The following is a 20,751-nucleotide window of genomic DNA, read 5'->3' on the forward strand; positions in this document are numbered from 1 at the left end:
ATTTATTTTGGTTTTATTTAAATTAAAATTGTGCAAAAATTTGAACAAAATGCCAGCACCAGTGGTTTTCGGAAATACAGAGGCAAGAAGACGTGCCAATGGGCATAAAATCGCAAAAATCGATCGATCGAAATTGAGAACACGTTGGTTTACTTTCGACCAGAATCGCTTTGTTTAGCTTGGAAAATTTTCAAATTAAGATTTGTTATACTAAATAAACAAACAGTCCAGCAAGAAGTTGTTATAAATCCTCCAAACAAAATGAATAATTTAATAAAACTTATTTGTGGGATAAAAAAAAACTTATCTGTGCTTAATAGCCTAATTATTTTCGATTCCGACTGCTCAGAGGCAAAACTTTTCAAATCGACCAAGTCTGGTAGGAATCGATATTCAGAACACCAATCCATTTCGATTCCGAATAAATTGGTCCGAATCGAAATCCAGAACAGGCCCGAATATCTACAAGGCAAAATCGCGACAAGGAACAATCGATACAAATTGTGTATATCGGTAGACCATATATTGAAAGGCGTCTACTAAAATCGTGACAAAATTTAGAATTAACTTTAAAAAAAAAAGTAGGGACTATATGTTTGTATTGTGCCTTATCGGGATACTGTTTTACATCCTAACTAGAGAACACAGCGTACCGCAATAGTTAATTGACTGTGACTCTGACATCTTAGATATTCAATTATATATTATTGAAAGATATTCAAAATTCTTCAAATTTTGTGATTATCGAAATGACTCGGGATTGTATGATCTAATGTTTATTTATGTTCTCGTTATTAAATTTGTTGTTCATACATAGTTGGATAAGTGGCGTTTGCTTTATGCATTGAGAGCGCGTGGAGTATAGTTGTTGTTGTGGTTGTTGTCGCTCGTTTATCCTTTGGTATTTGAGAGTTAAAAAACAACAACACTGGTTAAGGGTATTCATAATGTAAATGAATAAAAATAACTTTGTTTGTCAACAGACATAAAAGCACATTTATATTCTCACTATCACGTAAAATTTTGCTTTTAATCTACATATTTACATAGATACACTTATATAGGGGCTTGAAAAACCAGGAACTCAGTAGATAGAATAATTTTCATTAACAAATAACACCTTTATAACTTTTCATATACTGATTGGTTTTTTTGTGTTAATTTTCCGAGAGCGTGGTTGACTGATGCATATTGGAACGATTTTCCGTCATCCCTAGTCAAATTTGGTTTGGAGACAAACCGGTTTCGTCGTTAGCCTAATGCTAGCAACAATATTAAAAGAACTATACAAGTCATGACTTCAACTTTTCCTCCATAACAACACGGATTCAGTGATTCATATTGCCGCTGTTGTTCCGAGAGCTGTGATTGATAATCATGATTGTCAACTGCTATTCTAATCATATGGCTCTTATGTCACTGTTCTGTCCCAGTCGCGCTAAAAATCGCTGCGATTGAGAAGTCACAGTGATCGATCATGTTGTTTTGTGAGCCCTTGAACTGAGTAAGGCCAAGTGGCTGGCCTAGGGTCGCTCTCCTTCTGCCGCGACCCTAGCTGTCACAAGGGTTGATTAGCCCATCTTGCATCTAAACTGCACACACTAACCCAAGTGCACGAACGAGAACGAAAACTGCGTCTGCTTCACTGGGACTTCATACCCTAGCGATACAACCACGCCCCACTATACTGCATACTTAGTAAATAATTTTTTTTTTTTGGCTGGTCGGGATGGCGACTGCCTAATGCAACATGGTCCCGTATACTACAAACGAAGCCATATATCCTGGAATTGCTATCCTGGGACGGCTTTCACATTACTTCAGGGTGGCGTTCCATAATTCTCATTTTTTGAGAGCCTTCTGTTTTTCATGCGTCTTGGTCTTGCTTTTTTTTTACGAAATAGCTAATTTTTTGAGACTTTTTTGGGAAGCTCAGCATTTATGCAATACTATTACTGATGGCGATTTAGCAGACTCTTTCCTAGAGCATTTATCGGTTATGACTCCATCTCAGTTTGACTAAAGTGCATCGTCAGCATCGTCCTCGTCTGCTTCGCTGCAAACGCACTTAGGGTCTTCGGTGCAGATATTTTTTTGAAGTTCCCGTGCCTAGAGAGCATTTGTGTAACGTAGTATTGAATAATTTAAAATATTGATAAATATTTAGGTATATTCACAAGTTAAACTTTTACATATTGTGGGGAATATTAGCATCACTATGCTGTTAGTAACAACAACAAAAAACAGCAAGCAGCCACAATTATGTACATGCACACATTAAAGCAAGCAGCCACACTTGTGTACAAGGCCACGAAGAATATTCCATACACATATATATATGTAGCTGGCAGGTAAGAGCAGAAGTTGTTACTCACACATATACACGCATATGTCTAGAAGAAAAGCATAAACTACAGATATACATGTATATAACTAAATAACCAAGCATGAGATACAGCTGTTCTAGAAAGCATGTGCGTGAAACGTTAGACCTAAGGAGAAATGGGCGAACGAGGTAACCGAGAGTATAAAAGCAGTGCAAGCTGAGAAATCGGTAATCAGTTTGACTTAAACACGCTATTAGTGAAGTACTACTCCCGAAGTAGTCTAAATGAAGCCCATTTTGTAATACTGAATATTGTAGTTATTTATTCGACATTTCAGTGATTTGAACATTAGCAGAAGGCGTATGATTACCAGGAATCCCGCAAAATTCCTTACAGTATGGAGGCCGGTCAATTTTCCTAATGAGTATCTTGGGTGCAGAAAATTTTCTCATAATTAACTCTGCGCATTAGGTTGGGTCGATTTGTGTGGACGAAAGTTAACCGATATTGCGCCATCGATTTTTCGATAGGATTTGGGCTCAAGAAATAAAAGTTCCACTACGCATACGCAAAAAACTAATTTTCGAGCCTGCGAAATTTCATTTTTTAGACTTTGTTTCGACTTTGATTTTTAAGGTTTTTTTCATGACCTACTAAAAATATTTCATTTGATTGTAAAATGTTCATGTATACCCTGTCCGACCCAAAAATATCCGCTAAAAAAAACTGTTATCGCCAACGTTTTTAGCGGACATTTTTGGTTCGGACAGGGTATAGATGAAAATTTTACAATCAAATGAAATTTTTTTAGTAGGATATGAAAAAAACCTTAAAAATCAAAGCTGAAAAAAGTAAAAAAAATTAAATTTCGCAGGCTAGAAAATAATTTTTTGGGTATGCGTAGTGGAAATTTTTTTTCCTGAGCCCAAATCCTAACGAAAAATCGATGGCGCGATATCGGTTAATAAATCGACCCACCCTACTGCGCATGCTTATTCAATCAACGTCATTTAAATCCACTTTTTGACTGCCTTGTTAACTTCGTAATAATAAACTTTGTGGTACCTTACTGGACACTGCCAGTGGCTAGCGTCACATGCTTGTAAGTTAAGCCCCATCAGTAAAAGCATAGGTAGGAAATGCGAGCTACAGGAAAAAACGTTCGGGCACGTTCTGTGTTCGTGTCCTGCGCTCGCGAAGTCAAGGCTCCAGCTACAAGGGGCGGTAGAGTTGCGAGATCTCGAGACAGCAATTGAGTTAGATTTAAGAAAACTTGCAGTATTTGTAAAGAGGACAGAGTTCTTCTAAAATATAAGTAGTGGCGCCTAATTGAGGTTTTTCCGTTTGATTGTCCAACAAATTCAGTCTATGTGAGGTCTTCATTGACTGGTCAGCTTAACCTAACCACAGTGGGTCTTTTACTATTTGGGACAGAAGCGTCGCAACATACTAGGGTCCGTTCCGTCTAAACCTACATTTAATTTTATTCGAAGATATTGAGCACTTCGGCATGCATTTTTCCAACTTACAACCCGGGCTTGGCTTATTTAGGTATTCTTCACTGATTGGCACATAACCCTTAGAAGTTTTTCCTAGCGGAAATATCGAAATGAAATAAATCTTCAGTTTTAGCCTTGAGATTTTAACCCCTTTTCTTAAACTAACGAAATTAGTACTCTGGTTTCCTCGGCACACACACTTCTAACCCGTACCTACGTAGATACCTTTTCGTTACTAGTAACTACTTATTATTCCACAATTGTTTCCACATAAACATTTATTTATGTTCAATTAAAATGCAACAAAATTTCATTTTGGTAATTTGCCAAAAAAAACTTAAATCAATACTTTCGCTTTTTTACCTCACGTATTGGCGCTGAAATAAATAATAATAAATTTACCACAAATACCAAACGGATTTTTTGTCGGCAACACCTTAATACTCTCGCCGCCAACTAAAATATGTTTATAACATTTTGATTGTATGTATTTACTGTTACGGCTGCATACGTTTATTGTTAACGCTTTTTGGCGCGCATAAATTTCGTGTCGAACGAACGGGGTGTATGCGAATCGAATCATAGCTGCACTAATTTCATGTGCAGCGGCAATAACAACAACGACGACGCAGCGATGCGATGCCAAAAAAATTTGCACTCCAGCAAAATTTAATTTGTATGCAATTCGTTATGCTGGAATTTAAATATGTAGCTAATAAAATAACAGAGCATGAGCGATGCAGTCGAGTTGTTTTGTTGGCAAAAGGTGCGAACTGCTGCGACTGCGCAAATAATATGACGAGGGAAGAGTTGCTAATTATGTGTGATATGTGTAATTACATATTTATTTATTTAGCGTAGACTAAAAAGAAGAGAAGCTTTTGAAAATGCCGTAAAGAAATGATTTGCATAGGAATTGTACTAACTGTGTGTTGTAATTCTCATCTAGTTCATAAATCTAAAGAAAGGCATCAAACTACTGGTAAAATCAGTTGGAGAAAAATTTGCACATATGACCTCAAAAACGAGTTCTGGTTTATTGCTGTGCTGCCTGGATACCAAAGACCCGAGCTCAAGCAGCACACTCGTCATTTTTATGCACATTCTCTAAAAACCAATTGCTGCTGTTTTAGTATGGCTAGTCGGTGTTACGTTCAAAGCAATTGCCGCGGGCAATGAATCCGCTTGTATCTTTTTCAGAGCATTTGGCCTCTTTCTGAAGTTCCGGCAGTATATTACCGACCATAGTTATAAACCTAGTGTGAGCTAGAGCTGAGGTTAGCTTGCAGGTAATCTTGTAGGTGTTTGAGGAGTAGAGGTTGGACACCACGAACTGCTTGAATCTCTCATGCATGTTTCTTTTGATGCATCTCGACCGTCTCTGCAGGATCCCAGGATCCAGCAGTGCCCCTTCATTTGCAAGTTCGTCTGCCTTCTAGTTACCCTCAACGTGAAATACGCTTTTCATTTTATTATATTTATTAACATTTGCAATCGCTATTTTAACTAAATTGTTGTCGTGGCCGCCACTGAAATCGTAACCGTCAATGTAATCGTAAACGTAACTGTGATAGTAACCGTCAGTGTTATTGTAACCGTAACTGTAATAGTAACCACATCTGTAATAGTAGGCGTATCTGTAATAGTACCCACATCTGTAATAGTAACTATATCTGTAATAGTAAGCGTATTTGTAATAGTAACCGCATATGTAATAGTAACCGTAACTATAATTGTAATCATAACCATAACCTAACAACCGCAACCGTGATGTTGTTGTTGTTGTTGTAGCGATAAGGTTGCTCCCCGAAGGCTTTGGGGAGTGTTATCGATGTGATGGTCCTTTGCCGGATACAAATCCGGTACGCTCCGGTACCATAGCGCCTTTAAGGTGCTAGCCCGACCACCTCGGGAACGATTTATGTGGCCACATTAAACCTTCAGGCCATTCCCTCCCTCCCTACCCCCAAGTTCCATGAGGAGCTTGGGGTCGCCAGAGCCTCGTCTGTTAGTGAAACAGGATTCGCCGCGGATAGGTGAGGTTGACAATTGGGTTTGAAGAAGCTATATATTGCGCTGGCAACCTGAAAGGTTGCGCTACACAGCCCCTTGAATCTGGTATTTTAGTCGCCTCTTACGACAGGCATACCTACCGCGGGTATATTCTGATCCCCTAACCCGCTGGGGTACCGCAACCGTGATCGTAAACATGGCTTATAACCGTAATTGATTGTGGCTCTAACTGAAATCGTAACCGTCAGTATTATCGTAACCTTAACTGTAATAGTAACCACATCATTAATAGTAACCGTATGTGTAATAGTAACCGCATCTGTAATAATAACCGTAACTATAATCGTGTTCATAACCATAACCTAACAACCGCAACAGTAATAGTAAGCATATCTATACTAAGTGGTCATAAACAGTCACCGGGAACGTAACCGTCAACGTACTTGTGATTATATGTATCTATCACCGTAACTGAAAGCATAACAAACACCTAACGCTAGCCGCTTTAGCCAGATTTTCCGTACCACAGCGGTCAACGCACACACACTGCCTTGCGTTTTGTGTTGTAAACGTCGAATACGCTTGCACTGAACCTATTAACCTTTCTTCCAGATGAGAGCCATGTCTTCTGCAATTCGAAGGAGTACTCTTCAAGACTCAGGCGGACTTCGTTGGATGCCCCTTCACTTAATTTGATATTTGTTTGTAAAGCTAGCGGCATTGCTATGATTTTTTTTCCTCTCTAATAACGCCGTCGTTACGACTACGATCTTTCCTTTCCCCGCTAGTTTCAGGCTCGCAAGATCTCTTACTATCACCTTTACTTTCAGCCTGTTACGATTCGTGACGCTGGAACGTCCCTTCTGCCCATATCGCGGAATATTTTCCCAAACTCTCGATACAACATATACTCTCGTCGCTATTTCGAAAGTATTCCTTCTTTTTTTAGCTTTTGGCGGTCGTTTCTCGTCTCCACGAGCCTAGTACTGTGCCATTTCGCCTTACCTAGTTGCCTCTTAAAAGCCAGATTGCTTCCTCCAGCCATCTAATTTCCTCTCAAAATGTCTTTTTTCCTCACCCCGCTGGTTCTATCGTATATTTAACACAGCAAAATTATTGTTATCGAACTGCTTTCGATTTATTTTCATAGTCTTACAGGACCATGCGTCTTTGGGATGAAGCAAAGCACATCTACAAGAAGAAGAAGACTATGCCCAGATCTCGCTGTTTCGGTCAGTTACGTCACCCACGGCTCCCAAGCGTTGGATAACTCTTTTGCTCTGTACTGTGATAGGGATTTCTTCTCTTTTCTGTTGCGTACTATTCTCCACAGCCTTATTTATACGCACTACCCAGTAGTTGGTGCTCCACCACCGAGCTCAGTGAGCAACACTTCTCTCGCTATCCAAGTGCGGCTAATGCTTTAAATGCGCTATCGTCTTACCCTCATCCTTATTTTAGTGAAACATTTTTTAGTAAATTATCTTGATCATATGGTGTAGAAAAACTATTCACACCAGTAGCATCGTTAAAAAATCAATTTGTGTTATATAGTCATATTTTCCCTGTTGTTTCCCGAAGCAGCCAGCTTTGTGTCGGACAGTTTAAACACAGCCTTACTTACAGCGAATTTACTGCAATTCCCCTTATTTGCAATCTTCTGCTAACGTTCGTATCGCTAAACTGTTGAATAAATAACTCCAATATTGAATAATGGAAAAATGGCCTTTATTAAATAAAGTACTTCACAATAACGCTTATACTTTGCAACGAATAGCAGCTTGCTTAATAACCAAACTGATTGATAGCTCAAATGAAACTGATTTTCAAAATAATACTGCTATTGCTCGCTAGATAGCGTCTTAATCGAAACTGCTTGATAGCTTCAATGAAACTAAACTCCACATCTTCGGAAACCAGGTCAGTTGGACCATGAGACCAGTGAGTAGGAACTTAGCTTTAAATAAATTTGGTATGTAAAATTTGCTGTGCCCATGGGAAATATAGAAGGTAGATATGAGGTAAAATTCTGCCGCCCATAAATAAATCACATTTCATGGAGTAAGTTCGGAGAGACATTTGTTCGACACATAAATGGGTAAGGGAATTGAAAGCTCTTGCATCGAGATGCCCAGGTGATAACGATGACTGACTTGAAGGAACTACAGCTAGGAGCTAGCACTAGTTCGGCTGATCACAAGCAATACTCCTTTGATATAGTGAACGAATGCGAACTAATATACTAAGCTCACGTAATATTTTGTAAATATTTTTTGCATTTTTACGATTTCACTCGCTTATCTGTATGGGATATCACTATTCAGGTGCTTAGTAACTCATTCTCCACAAAACATGTGAATTTTCCGTTCCAGTGATTTTCACAATTTCTGTTTGCATTCGATGTGGTTAAACTAAATTGGTTTCGTGCATTCGATATACATATATAGAAATAAATTACTTTGAATGCATAACGCCCCCTTTTTGATGTACGTAACGGCTGAGTATTCCTCCGATTTCATTTGGCGCGTTGGATTAAATTTCAATTTCATATATTTCGATTTTTTGCGGTTGCATTGCATAATTGCGCATAAATATTGCGTAATTGGTGGAAATTTTTAAAACAAAGTGATTTTTTTTGTCGTTGAAAGTGGTATGAAAACAATTAGGAGTGTTTATTTAAAACTTGAAATAAAATTTCAAATTTTATATTTTCATTTTAGCGTTCGTAAAAATATTTTATTATTCTGCAAATCTTTCAAGAAATTTCTCTATTTGTTTTTTAATTTTATTTTTCAGGATGGCACAACACCTCTAATATTATCATCAGCGGGCGGTCATACACCCTGTGTTTTGGAGCTACTTGAACAGGGTGCTGATCCAAATTCGAGACGCGCTACTGGCACAACACCACTATTTTTCGCCGCACAGGGTGGTTACTTGGATGTTGTTAAAATTTTGATAAAAGCGGGCGCTAGCGTGGATACACCTTCTGTGGTGAGTTCAGTAAAATAAAATTGGCGCTACACCTAAAATCAGCAGAAAACCAAGGTTTTGTCACAGCGACTCAAATATCAGTAAATCGCAGCGATAATTGCGAAAAAATCCCATTGACTGGCTGACTGACGGCATTTGTGTTCATTTTACCTAAAACGGCAATCATAGACCCAAACATACCCCTCGTCACGGAACTTGCTATTATATAAACCAAAGAGGCTGTGATGTCCCCTTAAGTAGTAGCGACTGCATCATATACTGCTACAAATTCGGCTTTCAGCCAATTCACGTCTTGATTATTTATATTTTTGTAGCTGATTTTCTGGTAAGCGTATTTGTGCATTTATATCCAGATTATATTGCTCTAAGAACACTGATCAGTCACAGTCACGTATAGATATTACTGTGACTGGGAAATCACAGGCAAAAATTACGAATTTTTTCAAAAATTTCGGGATCTACAAAATCCAGTTTTATACTGTTTTCACACAGAAACTTAATGATCTCATTTCACCTTCTAATGAAATCGTAAATTTTTTGCTTTCACACAGAAGTAACTGCTCGATTAGTATGAAGGATGAAATGTCAAGCGAATAAAATGACAATGCTATATGACAGACAATCATGGCGGAACGATACAAGGTGGCAGCATGGTGACATACCTACAAAGAAAAAAAATTCCATGTACTTGTAAATTCGATGGACAAATGTCACAATCGTACTGCGCCGGAAGTTGATGTATCAAATCAAATAAAGAAGGTTATAATCAGCTGTTCGATGAGGCCACCTTGTATCGTTCCGCCATGCAGACAATGACATTTACTTTGACAAATGACATTTTTAAGCACTGAACACACCAAAAACTAAGAAGCGGAAGGCTGCCAACAGAGTTGCATTGTGCTTTTGACTTCATTACGCATTCGATTAGCTACTAATGAAATAATTATAGATTCGAATTTTGTAGGGAAGATTGAGCTCAATAAGCGTCTTAATATAGAAAACTGCCTTTATTATTCAATAAGCCATCTGTGTGAAAACAGTATTAAACTGATGTCATTTCGTTTTGGAAAATCACGCCATAAACAAAGATGCAACATGATCCAATCAATTTCTATAAAACAAAGATTCATTTACGCTGGATTAGAATCTATCCAAATTTTTTAAAGCTGCATATCAACTACTCATTATCAAACTTCCTTGTGATCTCTAAAGCAATTTTAGAGCGATAAGGAGATAATCAGGTAATACTTTTTGCCGAGAGAAACTCACACTAGAGAACAGTGTACCACTATAGTGGTAGATCTACCACTATTTAGGCTAAAATCCGGATCTACCACTCCTACCACTTTTTTTTTAAAAATCTACCACTTTTTTATTTACCTGCATTTGACTATGTTCTTTAAGTTGCTCACGATGACCTAAAATTAAGGTTTTTAAGTATGTTGAAAATTAAACGTAAAGCACACTCTGTATAAGTTTTTCAAATTTTCACCAAAGAAATGTGTGATTTTTATAATACTTACGTACCTTCGAAAGAACTTATACAATTTTATGTAAAATTTAACTTTATTGATGGGAAATTCGTGCCAAGAACTTTGTAATAATCTGATATTTCGACTGCTGAGTGGAATATCGCCGTATCTCTGCCGCCGTTTCGAAAACGCCCTATCCCAGAAAGTTTTGGAATAACGCCCTATTTCAGAACTTGTTTCAAAAACGCTCTATCTCAGCTTAAATTTAATAAATTTGTGACATAAGCTGGGACGTTTATGAAAAACATTTTGGGCGTTCTTCAATCGAGTTCTGAGAGAGGTCGTTTTCAAAAGAAAAACTGAAATATGGTGTTTTTGAAAAACATCCTCAGATAGGGCGTTCTCGAACTGGCAGCCGAGATACGAGCGATATTCCACTCAGCCGTCGATTGCAGTATCCGATGGATGCCTTCGATGTCACGGATGTAAGTTGTAAGATTTAAAAAATAAATTGTTTTATGAGGTGGGTTTGTCTAAGGTTGGGGTAACGGTCAGTCAATCCAGAGTCGAGTAAAGGTCCCACAAACCCCTACTGAATAAATACACAATATATGTGTTACGAACACACGCACACACGGCTGGAGATATTATGCGGGCAGCAGCTTTCCGCCGCAAGATGGCGAGGGGGCGGAGCGGCGTTATTTACCATAGTGGTTGTTGGCTATGATATAGAAAAAATAAGTACAGGGAGGTTCAGGTTTGATGTTATTGTAAGCTACGTTACAGTTTTAATGCACAAGTCTATTTCATTAGATTCGGGCTATTGGTATTCGTTGTATACCATTGAAGTAATATGTTATTTTAAGGTTTCTTAGTAGTATTATTATATGTTTTAACTATGTGTTATGAAAAATGGAATATTTGGAGACTGTAAATTAACTTTAGTCGTATCCACACATGGTTTGTTAAATTCCTTAGTCGGTAGTTCGCATTTGATTATCAATTTCAGCTGTTAAGGTTTTTGTAGTAAACAAATTTTCAAACTTTTAAGACTAGTTCTTTGATACTTATTCAAATAGTTTATTATAAAAAAATGCCTAAAAACTACCGACCACTAACTTCATAATTAAAAACTAGGTGAGAGTCCCACTATTATTTAATTATATTTTTTTATTTGATAAGATCTAAAGCCTATACACATACTCTTCATACACATGTTTATATGTATGTTGTTAATGCACTTGAAGTTGTTATGTTCGTTTTAATGGTTGAATAATAATAATTTGAAAAAAAATGGTTTTAATGTTTTTGAAAATTCTACCACTATTTTTAGGAGATCTACCACCCTTTTTTTGAAAATCTACCAGTAAATAGATTTTAGAAGTGACAACACTGCTAGAGAATTATCTCCGTTACGAATAAAAGAGAGAGAGGTAGCCGAACAATGCTATCGGCCGTAGGAACGAAACGCTAACGTACTACTTGTTTGCATTTTGATACTCAGAGAGGAAGTTATCAGTATTAGATAGTGTCAAAGTATAAAGTTAATTCTGTGTTCTATCATTATCCATATCTATCACACCTCATTAGTTGGAACCAATTTCCAATGTTCCAATTGGCAGTGTTAAATTTGGGAGAAACGTGGTGGGATTCTGTAATATGTAGATATTTCTCCACATTCCGAAAATCGCGATAAGCCTAAATCAATTTTGAATATTGCGCTCTTTCTTGATTTTCGGTGTCCCTTAAATTGATATGAATTTTTAATATTTTTTTTGCCTCTATTTGTTCTTGCAGGACGGTGGCACACCTCTTTTCGTTGCGGCGCAGGGTGGTTATGTTAAATTGGTTCGTGAATTGTTGGACTGTGGCGCCAATGTGAATGCGTGTATGAAGGTGAGTTAAATTTGAAATTGGGTAAAGGAAGAGAATATTCATAAATAAAGCAGAATTCGAGGATAAATGATTCATCTGTATTGGGCAAGGCGGTTCTATACATGGTGATGGCAAAGCGAATTCAATCCAACTCGCCGTGCAGAAGAATGTCAATCCAAAATTTATTGATTTGATCATGCTGAACCAAGGCGTTGCTGGGATATTGGCAAGAAGAAGCAAGCACTTGATGCGATAACACCACCTTGCCTATTGAGTCATAACTTTTCAGCAGTGGAGTAGGCGCGACTAAAGTATGTTCCTTAGACGATATACGTGGTCCTTGAGCCTGCTACTAAGGGAAATCAAGTGAGCTTAAAGTTACAGACTCCATTGAGCAAAATGTTATAAAAATCTGACCTAATACAGGTAAAAATAAATAGTAGTCGAAAAGCTTGTCTCCGTATGAGAGTGGTGGAAGCCCGTGAGGGAAAATGTTTTCATTGCCAAAACTGACATGAGTTAATCAGACTCGCCAGACTCTTAAAGAGGAAGATTGATATAAATCTAATAAGGTGAATGTACGCTCACGTGAATCTCACTGCCAGTAAGGGAGCGAGACAAGCTTTTGTCTTGATTCAAGTTGTAGATAAAGTTAAGTATGACTCTTACTGATCGATGGTTGGTCTACGTACATGATGCCCTTCACCTCCAGCTATCAATCTCCGACTTTTTTTACATTGAGATATCTTTAAACATCTTTTGATCAACAGAGAAGCTGAGTAAGACAATCCGAAGGTTCGTCAAGATCAATCGAACCGTTCGCGCTACAGTTGGGTTGGCATAATGACGTCGGAAACAGTTACTGTAAATCTCCGAAGGAATGCTTTCTTTTAAGAATATGCATATTACTTTTCCGGATATAAGTGCGCTACGCTCCAGTACTTACTTATCCCGGATATATTCTAAGCTCCTTAACACATAGGAGCGCTAATGAGTTCATTACGGAAAGTTTCGCTAAATCTGCCGTTCATTTAAATGTACCGCCTTTGATGAATTAGATCCTGCTATTACTGCTCTGATAGGGATATCTAAGAACCTTTTTTGTAGCTGAAGCATGAACATTGTAGTTCTTATGGGTCTGCAGTCATTTGTCGTTTCATGCCTTCGATTTTTGTCTTGCAAGGAAAAACAGCATTACACTTCCTCCAGCTTAGTGAAATGTTGGTCGGAGTGATACTTTCCAGTTGGAATCATATAGCTTATGCAGAATCTTTGGAATGAGCGATATGTCCAGTAGTTACTGCTCTGTTAGGGTTATCAAGCAGCCTTTTAATGTCTTTGATACGAAGAGCTAAAGAGTTTATAGCTTTATTGGCGTTTTCGTGTGTTTGTCTTCCGGCCTTGGGCTGGAGATAGGTTTGGCACTCCTTGTGCTTTGTGGAATGTTGGTCGGTGTGATTAACCTTTTCCAGCCTTAGCATCATTGAGTCACCTAAATTCCGCAAATCCCATTGGAATTGTCGTGTTTGTCTTTCTACTTTGGAAGATTGTTTGACCCTTCCTGTGCCTTGTGGAGTATTGGTCGGGCTAATACACGTTGAGTATCGCCTTTCAGCAATAGCATCACTTAGGTTCTCCAAAATCAAGGAGTGATGTTTTCAGGCCAAGGAAATTTATATGGATGGAACCTGTTGACTGCGAAGCTTAACTGCTTTCTGTCGATATACCCTTCTCAGCCATCGCTGTATATTATATAATCCAAGAGGACCTTTAGTGAAATTTACTTAGAACAAAATTTAAGTTTAGATCAGCCTAAAGCTCACCCATATATAAACCCATCAACATTAATATAGCCATTTCAATATGTTGCTTTCACAGGACCGCGCTACACCCGTTTTCATAGCAGCCCAAAATGGCCATCGTACTGTACTCTCCCTGCTCCTCACCGCTGGCGCTCATCCCGATATGAAGCGCATCGATGGTGCCACACCACTCTGGATTGCAGCACAAATGGGGCACGATCACATATGTAAAGTGTTGTTGCAAAATGGCGCATTCGTGGATGCGGTGCGTTGTGATGGTGCGACACCACTTTTTAAGGCGGCGCACAAAGGACATGCAGCGGTTGTGACAGAATTGTTGAAGCATAGACCCAATTTGGGATTGTTGCCGGTGAGTAATTTTAGTACTCTACTTTTCAAGTGAAACTAATAACTAATAGTTATTTCTTTAATAGAATGGTGAAACAGCGTTGCATGCGGCCGCCATGTTTGGTCACTTGACCGTTTGTAAGCAGCTGATTGCTGCTGGCAGTGATATTATGCAGAAAAATCAGGAGGGTCTAACAGCTTTACAAGTGGCGCGTCAACAGAAATTTTCATCAATTTGTGACTATCTACAGGAGCGGTTGCGTATGGTGCGTGCGCGTACTGGAGCGGCCTCATAAGCAGTGTCGCTGCTGCTGTGGTGGAATAGACGACGCTGAGCGTAAATGAGCTTTAAAATGCTTTCAAAATATTTATATCAAATGGTTAAATCTTCTACGGCACCATTACGTAATCTTACATATTTCGTAGTTAGTTAGTTTCGCTATGCAAATTGAGATATAGTCGCAGCGCATGCGCAAAAGTTAAGAAAAAAATTACAAATACACAAAAAACTCGGAAATTCTTTAGCCTAGAAATGGCTGAAGTAGAAGTTTCATGACTTAGCAAATATATACTTGCAACACGAAAAAATACTTAAAAATTTATTTAGTTGCAATTTTTGTTGAAGGTAATGAAAAAAAAAAAACTTATCATGAAATTGGAATGTGTTTTTGCAATTTGCAACAATTCTAGAATTTTTGAAAATATATTAATAAAGTTTTTTTTTTTGTATAAAAATCAAAAATTTTAATTTTTAATGCGATATTTAAACTTTATTTTGCAAATACTTGTTTTTTAATTTTTCTAAAAACACTTTTTTCCCAATTATTTTTATTAACAATTTTTGGTGTTATAGCGGCCTCCTGATTTGTAAGATCGCGAGTTTGAATCGAGCTCAAGGCCTAACAATAATTATTTTATCATTATTATTGTTATGATACATTTATTCTTAATTGAAAAATTTTTAAATTAGAATAGAAGAAAGACAAAATTTAGACAACTGCCAAAGTTGTATAGATCCATTTCGGGAACTGCTAAATTCCTTCATCGACAACGTTTAGGCGCCGCTGCTATAAGCATTCAGCTATCACAGCGGTTGTTTGTTTGTCTTCATTACTTCTATTTATTATTGTTATTTTTTTTTTTTTATCTAAACTCTACTTAAATCTCGTGATTCCAATTTCAAAAATTTTAAAATACATTTTCATAAACTACCCAAAACAAATTTCTTTGACTATTGCAAATTAGAAAGCTTTTACATGGTTCAAACACAAAACTTTTTTCGAAAATATTTTTTTTTTAGTCTTTAATAATAAAAATTAGTTTCGACACAATTTTTTGTTTTCTCTTATAATCTTCATCTTAAATAATATATATTAAAAATTTTAATGTGCAATGTTTTTTCATAAGCAGAATTTATAAAAAATTTTAAGATTTAAAATGAATTTGCATAACTATTTCTGGATATATTTTTTTGAAATCTTGAACGACGAAAAAAGTTTGTAGAATACAGGTTAGAGCAAAAAAAAAAAACCAAAAAAAAAAAATCTGTTGAAAAGCAAAGGCAAACAACAAAAAAAAACAGGTTTTTTTCAATTTCATTAAAAGATCCAAAAATTTATATTATAATATTTTTATATTATAATATTTTCCTAATTTATTTCAAAATATGTCCACAATTTCATTAAAAGATCCAAAAATTTTATATTTTTCCATTAAATATTTTCCTAATTTATTTCAAAATATGTCCACATTTTATCGTTGAACGATTTTTTTTTAATATAAAAAAAATCCAAAATACTTAAGCATACAAAAGAAAAAAAATATAATAATAATAATAATTTGTCTAAAAAAATTTTTTTTTTATTAAAAAAGTTTAAAAGTTAAAATTTTTGGTATAAAAGAAAAGTCATATTTTTGCAAGATAATTTGTTTCAGGATATGGGCTTAGAAAAATTTCTTTTTGTCAAAAATCAATATAAATCTGTGTTTGGAAATTAAAAAACCTCATACAAATCAATAAAATAAATTAATGGTTTCAATCCGTAAACTAAAAATCTTTAAAAAAATTGTTGTAATAGAAAATAGTTTTTTTCATATCCAATTAAAAAAATTTTAAAAAGGTAATTTAAAAAATTTCTTTTTTTCTCAAAAATCAGTATATGTACAATGGTTTTTGGGAAATTAAAAAAAATATAAATACAAATTAATAAAATAAATTAATGGTTTCAATCAGTAAATTATAAATCTTTAAAAAAAATTTGTTGTAATAAAAAATATTTTTTTTTCATATCCAATTAGTTAAAAAAATTTTGAAAAGGTAAATTTCGGTAATAAAAAATTAAAATGCCATTTCTTTGTTCAATGTAACTATTTCAGGAATAAAGTCAAGTCAAGTAGAAGAAATTTCGAAAAATTGAAAAATTCTGGAAATTAAGGAATTTTTTTTTTCAAAAAAGCTCCTCCTATAGTAAGACTAATTTTTTTATTTCAAGTTCAATTTAAAAAAAATTTAATTTTTTATTAAAAGAAACATGCAATTTTTTTCAGACATACATATTATATTTTAAAGAAATTTTTGGTAAGTTTTTTTTTAATTTTTAAATTTAAAGTTGTGAAATGTTTTCAAAAAATCTTAAAGAACTGTGTTTTTTTTTTTTTACAAATAGTAACAAATATTGGGAAAAGGTAAGTTTGATTTGATACTTGCAATTTTTTTTACATCTAGTACGAAAAAAAGTTTTTTTTATCCGTAATGAAGAATAACAACGAGACGAAAAATTTTCAAAAAAAAAAAATAATAATAATAATAATTGGCGATTTTGGTACTGAATTTCACTTTATTTTTGCGCCATTTCTTCGTGTAGTATTTGCAATGATTACAATATAAACAACCTTTGGAATCTCACTTTCTAAAATTAGCAATATAAGGGAAAATATGTAAACTGAGCTTTGCAAATTTATATCAAAAAATTACAGCATAAACATATGCAAACAATAAAATATTTATTAGAAAATCAGGTAAATTTGTTTGCTGACGGATATGCCAATAAGTTTAAACAAAAATTAATTCTTTAAATAATAAAAAAAAAACCAAAAAAAAAATTTGGAAAAAAAAAAATAAAAAGTTCTTAGTAAAAACAAATGTTAGCACATGCTGATAATCGAAAGAATATATAATTAGTTTATAAAAATATATATAAAGTATATAGCAAGCATGTATATTTACACGCCTAAAACTACTTTAATAACTAGAAACTAAGCCAACCGAAAATTGGGAGCTAATAAAAAAATAAAACTAACAGCATAAATCACAAGCACAATACTTTTTTGCCTTTAGAATTCCAGTAAATTTAAAAGAAAACATGCGTCCAAATGTATTATACATAAATTTACATTTAAACAAATTAGTACTTGTATTTATATTTCAATTTGCTTACCTAAAAAAAACTTTTGAAATTTCCTTACAATCAAAAAAAACAATTCTTTAGTAATAAATGCAACGTGCGAACTTATGATAATTAAAAAAAAAGCCTAAGCAAACAAATATAACAGAAAAAATAAAATGATTAAAAACAATTCTTACGAGTATTTTTATAAACAATTTTTTTCATTTTTTTTTTAATTTAAAAAAATTTAAGTATTGTAGAACTAAAAACAATTTATGTAAATAAAAAAAAAAAAAATTATTGTCATGTATTTTTATGTATTGTTGCATAAATGTATGTATGTGAGTTAAAGTGCAATACAGAGCAAATTAGGGAAAACTGTGTTGGTAGGCGCAGTAGAAATATTTCTTTTGCCGAATGATTTTTAGAAAATAATTGTTTTTCCAAAATTTCGATTTATTATACACAAATACATTAAAACTTAAGCAAATGTAAAGTAAGATATATATATATAGAGAAAAATATGTAAATAGAAATAATGTAAATTAGAATTAAATGAACTGAGTCCAAGTGAGTTAAATAAATAAATTATTAACAACAACAAAATATATCAAAACTAAAAATTGTTTAAGTTTTATTTTGAATAAGGCAGCATTTAGATCAAGAAATCGATTATTTAGTACGGGGCTCCCCACACATTGAAGCCTTAGTGCTATGTTGTTGTTGTTGTTTTAGCGATAAGGTTGCTCCCCGAAGGCTTTGGGGTGTTATCGATGTGATGGTCCTTTGTCGGATACAGATCCGGTACGCTCCGGTACCATAGCACCATTAAGGTGCTAGCCCGACCATCTCGGGAACGATTTATGTGGCCACATTAAACCTTCAGGCCATTCTTTCCCTCCCCACCCCCAAGTTCCATGAGGAGCTTGGGGTCACAAGAGCCTCGTTTGTTAGTGAAACAGGATTCGCCGCAGATAGGTGAGGTTGACAATTGGGTTTGGAGAAACTATATATTGCGCTGGCAACCTGAAGGGTTGCGCTACACAGACCCTTGAATCTGGTATTTTGGTCGCCTCTTACGACAGGCATACCTACCGCGGGTATATTCTGATCCCCTGACCCGCTGGGGTGCCTTAGTGCTATAATAACTACCTATGTAAGTATGCTACAAGGCCATCTACATTATGTTTCGGACAGCCAGGTGGCCCTGCGTGCCTTGCTATCCTACACCATTACATCTAAGCTAGTGGATGACGGCATTTAAATCCTTAATGATCTGGGAGCCAAAAAGAAGGTTTTATGATGGGTTCCTGGAAATCAGGGACATGAACACCCAAATTACCTAGCGACGCAGCATTCTATGGTCCAGAGCCCTTCTGTGGACTCACAAAAGCACACACTAGGGAAACCATTAGTAACTGTGAAACAAAGACAGGCCAAACTGTTTATACTCCCGCAACGAAAGTATCAGCCAAACTCATTAAACAGGAAACACCCATGAACTCGCACTGGGTACTTTACGGGACACTGTAGCCTACGATATCACCTAAGTAAGTTAAATCTCTCCAATACACAAATTTGTGAGCTGACGGATGAAATGCCGGTTCTCATTTGCTGCGCTTGCGTCGCTCTGGTAAGGCAGAGATTCTCCCAGCTTGGTGGTGTGACTATTAGACCCCTTGTGATATGGCGTAAAAAACCTGAACAGGTACTAAGATACATTTAAAGCCTCCACTTACAAAATTAGGCTGAAAGGTCATGCATAAAAGATGTACACAAAGATGGCAGTGCTTCCAGGCCTAATAACAAACAATATTACTAAAGTTGCAATGCCAAATTTTTGCAATTTTAATTTTTTTTACAGAATTTTTTTTTGTATTCCTTGATTTAATTGAAAGCGCGAAATAAAATCATTGAGTATAACTAATTTACTTTGTAAGTTATTATTTAAACCAACGACTGTGCGACAAAGCGAATCCTAAATTTTGGAAAATGTACTAAATCGACTACTACTACGAATGTAATAAAGTTCTATCCCTATTCCTCTGCAAACAAAAGTCATACATACCTGCAAAGGTATGAGAATCCTAACAAAACGTATTGAAAAGCTTAAAGCTTGTTTATATGTCAAAATCGCGTTGCTAACAGTGCAAAGCTTGGGTTGTCAACTTGGATGTATTTTGGCACACAACTCACCACTATTGATTACTGTGTGACTGTGTGATAAAGAGTGTTGCAGACAGAAAATTTGTTGATACTAACAACAATAAAAATTCTCGATTTTTGATGATGTTAATTGGTAGTTATTATATTGTAACGAATTTACTTGCAAATCCTCTTATTTGCAACCCTCTGCTAAGTTCGTATCGCTAAACTGTTGAATAAATAACTCCAATATGTAATAATGCAAAATGGCCTTTATTCAAGTACTTCACAATAACACTTATACTTTGCAACGAATATCTTGCTTATTAACCAAACTGATTTACAGCTCAAATGAAACTCTACTATTCAAAATAATACTGCTATAGCTCGCTAGATAGCGCTTAATCCAAATCTCAAATCAAACTGAATTACATTTTACTCGCTTGTGCCGCTTTTATAGTTTACGCTGCATACATCTAGGCTCTTCTATTTCCAGAACTTACCAACTATTTCGAGTGTTTATAGTTCTCATATAGTTTCTACTTGTTTACAATTTTCTACTTTTCAGCGTCTCTCAGATGTATGTGAGTTTGTAGTTTACAGTCTCTCGCACACACATAGGCGTATAAGCAAATGCATCTGTGTGTGACATCTCTCGGCTGCCTTATATATGTGTATACATGATTTGATTATTGACGTGAACATCGCTTAGCATCGCCTTAGTGATGGTATAGCTTAGGGATGCTAATATCCGTGACACTGCCCTCCACCTAAGTCTGATCGTCCCGATCAGACAAATCTCTCGATCTAAACGCTGCTAGCATCGCCAAATGTACCACTCTTCTACTCCGTGGTTTCTCAATGCTTTGTATGCGGTAGATAGTATCACT

The 20,751-nt window shown here is 35.6% G+C and overlaps 1 protein-coding gene across 8 annotated transcripts in view; it reads left to right on the top strand.

The window, feature by feature from the left end:
* Positions 1 to 18,339, top strand: part of LOC137239533 (ankyrin repeat domain-containing protein 29) — a 237,117-nt gene extending 218,778 nt beyond the window's left edge. For all 8 annotated transcript variants that reach the window (XM_067764955.1, XM_067764951.1, XM_067764958.1 and 5 more), the window contains 4 exons: positions 8,636 to 8,833; positions 12,103 to 12,201; positions 14,059 to 14,352; positions 14,417 to 18,339. In XM_067764955.1, the coding sequence (XP_067621056.1) occupies positions 8,636 to 8,833; positions 12,103 to 12,201; positions 14,059 to 14,352; positions 14,417 to 14,626 (801 nt within the window). In that variant the 3' untranslated portion in view covers positions 14,627 to 18,339. The remainder of the gene's footprint in view (positions 1 to 8,635; positions 8,834 to 12,102; positions 12,202 to 14,058; positions 14,353 to 14,416) is intronic.
* The last annotated feature ends 2,412 nt before the right edge of the window (positions 18,340 to 20,751 follow it).

Source organism: Eurosta solidaginis, chromosome 2 (assembly GCF_040869045.1).
Source record: "Eurosta solidaginis isolate ZX-2024a chromosome 2, ASM4086904v1, whole genome shotgun sequence".
In the NCBI taxonomy this organism is placed as follows: domain Eukaryota; kingdom Metazoa; phylum Arthropoda; class Insecta; order Diptera; family Tephritidae; genus Eurosta; species Eurosta solidaginis.